Consider the following 6,441-nt stretch of genomic DNA (forward strand, 5'->3'; position numbering starts at 1 on the left):
AGCTACCACCTAATATTTGAAGCTTTGGGTTCTTAGAAAGAATTTAACCTCTCTTTAGTTTATTATGATTCTTAGTAATAATTGTGCTTATTTATAACTGTTCAATTGATATAGAAAGGGAAATTTATTAGTAGACAAAGCACACAGAACAAGTGAACAAAACTAAACATGATGGAAGACAATTGCAGTGTGTTTACTGAAAGACTCTTTGGTTTTAGATAAAAGATGTTGGCCAAATTCATAGGTATATCATGGAATTTTGATTTGGGAGACTATTTTCTTGATTGGACAAATCATATTTTAAGTTGTTTTAACCACTGACTTCCGATGTATTCGAATTCTGGGGTGGGTTGAAATGGATGCTTTTCAAATGATTTAGAAATATCATATGTGCTTTGCTTAGATTTCTTTTTTCAGAAACCCAGGAAGTGACAGCTTTTCTTTAAAACAGATAATTATGCCATATTTTTCAATTCAAGGTGAAGTCTTTACCTACAATCTCTCTCTATAAAAGCCTAAGCGACCGTTTGACTAGTAGCTATGATGCACACTGACCATCAGGGGGAAGACACTCAATGCACAGGCATGGAAACGTGGAACAGACTGATGTATCTCAGAGGGAAGCTGGGAAAGGGGAGGGCAGGAAGAGATTAACCAAAGATCTTATATGCATACTAGAGGCCCTGGCCTGTGGGGATGGGGCCAAAACTGGCTCTCCAACATTCCCCAAGTGGTCCCAGATTGCAAGAGGGTGCAGGCCAGGACGAGGGACCCCACTGATGCATGAATCCATGCATTGGGCCTCTGGTGCTTTAAAATGTTTTCTTTAAGTAGGCTGTAACTCTCCTTTCTATTGTTGGCATCAGGTAGAGTCTGGCTGGGAAATCTGATGTACAAACCATGGACTTTTCCGATGAAGGCAGCCACTGGGATTGGTCCACAGGGCCAAGTTAGGTCTCTAGTCGACCTCACTGTGGCCTGGTAGCTTGCTGTATTCTGGGAATCTTGCATTTGGTTTTGATTGAACACAGCAGGCATGGATGCTGGAGGCGTGTAAGGCCTAACTGGACATGGAGCCTGTGGGGGATGGCAGGGAAGCCCTCCGCTCTCCCAGCTCCATGGCCCTGCTAAGCAAGCTCCAGGGAAGCTTGGGTAACTCTTCAGTTTTTAATCTTCTCAGGATTCCAGGGTTGAAAAGATGCCTAGAAAGCATATGTGTTTCTCTTCTCAGAAAATCCCAGAATCTCACAATCCATATATAGAAGAGGCTGATAGAGGATTATCCTCTGGAATCTTCCAAAAGGGCTGAGAAGCAACTCTGGAGCACAGAGAACTGAAGGGTAGAAGCACAAGATATATTTTCTGTGCTCATTTGTTTTAGCTGAAAAGGAAGGCAGACACAGGACGGCCCTGGATGGCCATGTAGATGGTGTCACTGAATATCTAATTTCTGAGCTGCAGCTTGGAGCTGCTGGAGGATCGGTAGCTGACTCAGGGTGAGTACTTGCATACCTTCAGATACCTCAGGAAAATGAGGTCGCCCAGTGGGTTGCTAACATCTTTCTTCTGTAAGTGGAGTGGAAGAAGAAAAGTGCTTGGCCATTTGGTCACTCATTAAACACTGATACACACTAGTCCCTGGATGCATAGGGATATAGGGAAGGTGGCCATGACTTTGACTCTGACCCTTGCATTAGTCTTCAATATATATAAAAGCCTAAGTGATCATCTGACCGGCAAGTAGCTATGATGCAGTGACCACCAGGGGGCTGATGCTCTGACCAGTAGCTATGATGTGCACTGACCACAAGGGGCAGATGCTCAATGCAGGAGCTGCTGAGCTGCAGTGACTTGGCAGCTGCAGTTCTTGGGTGACACACCCAGAACCAGAGAGTAGGGAGCCTGATTCTGGGGTGCATCACCTGAGAACCACCCTCTTATAATCTGGGATCCCTCAGGAGATGTCAGAGAGCCAATTTCCACCCGATCCCCTCAGGCCAGGCCAAGGGACCCCACTGGTGTATGAATCCATGCACCTGGCCTCTAGTGTGATAATAAATTGATACTCCCTAACAGTTATTGAGCTAGGCTCTTTAGCACTCAGATATATTAACCCATCTAATCTTTACAACCACCTCATGAAGTGGGCACCAAGGTGGTGTCCACAAATGAGAAAACAGAGGCAGAGAAAAGATCAGCACCTTCACTAGGATCACAGGTTTGGTAAGAGCAGAGCCAGGTTTGATCCAAGCATCTGACCAGGAGTCTGCTTCTATGTGATGTAGGGCTCGATGATCACATGGGAGGGACTGGGAAGGCATGAAAAGTAAAGTAATTCCCAGATGAAGGAATGGCCAGAGTCTGTAGTCAGTGCCCGGGAATGGGTAATAAACAAAGAAAACATGTGTTTTTACCAGTGTGGGGTTGGTGAGGCTTCATCTTTTAGAATGAGCACTTTCCATGTTGGTCAGCAGAACTCTGGTTGGTGTCCCAGGAGCGTTGGGAGCATGAGGGAGAAGCATCGTCTTGGTGGGGATGGCTGGATGTGGTCGGACATCCTGTGGCCTTGACAACTCAGTTTCAGGTGGTTTCAAAGATCAGCACTTGGTAATCCCACGATCTAAGCAAGGGCTCGGAGACAGTTGGAGTCTGAAATTGAAATCCAGTCCTTTTGATGGGAAGAATACGGGTGGAACTGAAGATGTCTGTGTGGCTCAGAGGATACGTTAGAGTTCAGGCTGAAAGGACCAAGGAGGACAAGAGAAACGTCTCAGGACACACATGATAGAGCATGATGAGGACCAGTAGTAAATAGTGTTAGGAAATGAGATCCCGGGATAAACTGAGGCTATTGGAGAGAGCAGAGGAGAACAAAGCGCTCATTAATGTGGGTTGGGAGCAAGGAGAACAAAGGCTGCATAGACCCACTGGCTGCCAGGGCAGCTGGTGTCAGGGAAGAAGAAAGAAGGAGGCACAGCTTCACTTTGCCAGGGACAGAGACCCATCTCCCAGTTTGAAAGGGCTTTGGTGGGTCCAGGTGGGAAAGGAGGAGGGAGGCAGTGCATGTGGTCTGTCCATGTGGTCACCTGCCCCAGAACTCCCTGGCCAGGGCATGGAGTGACCCCTAGGGGTGACATCACATTTCTGCAGAGGTCATCCAAGAGGCCTTGGGGTGCATGGAGCCTGGAGCTGGATGAGACCAAAGTCGGATGCCGACCTTGGAGAAGCGCCTGGGAGCCCATCAACAAGAAGAGATGAGCATTAGAGTTAGCAGGGGCTCACTGGGCCAAGCCATGTCAGCCTCGCATCACTTTCCATTCTGAGAAGCTCAGATCTGGTGATTGTGGCACAGAGTGGGCTGGGATTAGGTGGGGTCACAGCAGAATTTGCAGGACATTCTCTGCACTTACCTGAGTGATCTTACCCAGCAGCTTGGACACATGGGAGAGTGGTGACCCTCAGGGAGGCTGAAGTCATGCCAAAAGTCCCAGTCAGCATCTTCATTGGCTTTTTTGCTTCCTCCTTCTTTTCCCGCTCCTCCTCCTCCTCATTGTTATTATTTTTATGTTTTATTGTCTCATTTTCTTCTCTCTTCTCCTCCTCCTCATTATTAAGATTTGTCTTGTAGCACTGATGAAAAGTGAAATTGTGGCTGAGGAGAGGGTTGTCACGGCTGTGGCTCAGGGCACTCTGGACAGTTCTGGCAACAGGGTCTACACATCTGTGCTTGGCAGAGGCCACCTGAGTGGTGAAGGAGCCAGTGGGGGTGTCTGCCGAGGAATGCGAGGTGCAGCAGGACCACAGGGAGGCATTGGTAATACTGTCATCAATAAAATAAAATTAAGTTAAATAAAAAAGAAGGGCTCAGACCCCTGGAAGCACAGTTTGGGGCATGCGAGGCTGACATGGGCAGTGCAACCAAAGCGGGCTTTGGGGACACACTCTTGGGTTCCAACCCCAGCTGCACCTCCTACTTTCAGGGGACTCTGGGTAGGGTGTGTAGCTTTCAAAAACTCGTGTCCACTTGCCTGTGAAAAAGGGTGAAGGTGGGAGGAGGTGACCCATGCAAAGCACCTCTCATGGACGCCTGCCACCAGGACAGAGGGAGGAACGAGTGCCTGGGCTTCCTTTCCCATGCGGGGCATGAGGCAGGGCAGGGGGAAGGAGCTGACCTAGCCCACGTGGTATTTATGTGTAAAAGCCTGTGCAAGTGCCTGTGAGGAAACTCAGCCGCCTGCTGTCAGGTCCTCCAGGGCCTGCGGAAATCGTTTCTAACATGAAAACTTGGAGTGTGGCCCAGCAGTACTGCTTGCTGGCTGAGGCGGGTGCTTGAAGATGGGTTTCCCGATTTCTAGAACTTGCTGGTGGAGCTGATGAGGGAGAGGCAGGGAAGAGTGCCTCCCCAGCCGGGCTGAGGGCACCCTCTCCTCTTCAATGCCACCCTCACATATGGCCACCATATACGTCCCCTCAAAGCCTCGAGAGCCTACAGAAGCTGGTCCACCTGAGTGTGCCCAGCGAGTGGGCACAAGAGTTCAGTTGCCAGTTGGCAGTTGAGCAGAAGAAAAGTAAGTGGATTAATGCGAGGAGAACCAAGTGTTGGCACTTTCAGCGAGTAGAGACAGATGGGAGAGACTCCCACGTGTTCCAGGGGAGGGAGCAAGCACAGAGGTGGCTGACCCTCAGGTGCAGCAGTGGAGGCCAGGCACAGCCCCACACTCACCTGCCATGCCTGGGCATTTATTGCTTCAGCTTTTATCTCTCTGGATGCCTGTACCTGCAGGAGCTCCTGTCCCAGGTGCTTAAAGTTCTTGGCATTTCTGAGGATTTGGAGGAATTGGCATGCTGTGTAGCAAGAAATGCAAACTGCCCTAAATCAGCATGCAAACATGTTAGAGCTGTCCACAAAGTCAGAACTGGCTGTTGGATGCCCTGTGTGCTCCGTTAATACAGTCTCTGCTGCCTGGATGCTGACAGGTGTGGAAACAGCACTGAGTCACGCCTCTCGGTGGCAGCATTGTGCAGTGCTGTCCTTCCCTGATGGAGAACTGGAGGTGAAAGGTGGCATAAAGCTCTGTGACAGGGTGAGTGTGGCATCTATAGTAGTCGGGATTCTTTGGATGTAAACAGCTGCCTGTTGCTTCCTCTCTCTGCAGAGGCCTGTGTTCCAAGCTGGCCCACCCAGCCGGGAGCTCTCCAATCTCACAGCTCTTCCCTGAAGACCACAACTGCGGGAGTGTCCACCCTGCTGAGCTGTCCCAGGTCCTGCTAGTCAACATGCCTGCTGGAAAGGGGGTCCTGCAAACCCGGGGCTGCAAGCCAGTGCTGCTGGAGCAAACAAAGAACCCGGGCTCCAAGGCGGCCCTCAGCGGTGGTGGCCAGCAGGAGGCCGGCGCAGAGCTGGCACTGCCCACACCCTCGGGCGAGCTTAGACTGGGAAAAGCACTGGCCCAGACGGTGCACTGGGAACCAGAGCAGAGCACCTTCATGGGGATGCCTCATCTCAAGAAGAGGCTGCAGGGCATGTGGGCCAAGGAGCGGGAGCATGATGACTTCACAGGCCAGCCTGGCCCTCGGCAGCGGACGCAGGGCATCCCTAGGGAGGCAGCCGGCAGCACAGTCTTCTCCGCGTGGCCCAGCAGAGCTGGAAGGGAGCAGAGAAGTGCCTTCCGCAAACCAGCCAGGTGTCCCCCAGGGAGACCGAGGTCAGCCTCTCCCTTCCCGGCAGGCAGACCTGCAGATGCTCGGGGGGAGCTGTTAGGACCCATCCAAATCGCAGACATCCCTTGCTGGGCTAGACTTTTCAACTCCAAGGTTTCGGTGAGTGACTTCTGGAGCCTGCAGATGCTGCCACAAAACGCTGCTCACAGCAATGCTGTCGTGGCTGCTCCCACGCTGTGGCTAACGCATGCCATGGCCCAAATACCCACAGCCTCGTCTTCCTCCTCGGTCTCCTGGGCCCTCTTGCCATCCGCGTTCACTTCCCTGGGCTTGTCCTCCCAGAACTGGTGCGCCAAGTGCAACCTCTCCTTTCGCCTGACCTCTGACCTGGTTTCTCACATGCGGTCCCACCACCGAAAGGAACATGCAGGGCCTGACCTGCATTCTGGGAAGCTGAGAGAGGAAGCACTCGCCTGCCCCCTCTGCCGTGAGTACTTCCGGGAGCGCCACCATCTCTCCCGGCACATGACTTCTCACCGCTGACAGGTGGCCGTGGAGCTGGGCGTGGCCAGGAGCACGGCTCCCTGGGGCGCCGCCAGAAAGCCCTCTGCAGCCCTCTGCAGGCTCCGTCAGAACTGAAAAAGGTAGTCCTCGGCTGGGATGTGTTTTGAGGTGAATACTCATGAAATAAAATGACGCTCTTTGCTAACCCAGGGTGTTGGGACTACTGGGCGCAAAATGCTTCCAACATCTTCAAGAGTGAGGCTGCCCCTGGCACCA

The 6,441-nt window shown here is 51.6% G+C and overlaps 1 protein-coding gene across 1 annotated transcript; it reads left to right on the top strand.

Annotated features, from left to right (window-relative positions):
• Positions 1-5,277: 5,277 nt before the first annotated feature.
• On the top strand, positions 5,278-6,204 carry ZNF488 (zinc finger protein 488). The gene has a single exon (XM_008149137.3). The coding sequence runs from the start codon at positions 5,278-5,280 to the stop codon at positions 6,202-6,204; it is 927 nt and encodes a 308-aa protein (XP_008147359.2).
• Positions 6,205-6,441: the final 237 nt, after the last annotated feature.

This window comes from Eptesicus fuscus, chromosome 17 (assembly GCF_027574615.1).
Source record: "Eptesicus fuscus isolate TK198812 chromosome 17, DD_ASM_mEF_20220401, whole genome shotgun sequence".
In the NCBI taxonomy this organism is placed as follows: Eukaryota; Metazoa; Chordata; class Mammalia; order Chiroptera; family Vespertilionidae; genus Eptesicus; species Eptesicus fuscus.

Excerpts from the sequence above, each read along its gene's own strand:
- ZNF488 (XM_008149137.3), top strand. The coding sequence starts at position 5,278 with ATGCCTGCTGGAAAGGGGGTCCTGCAAACCCGGGGCTGCAAGCCAGTG.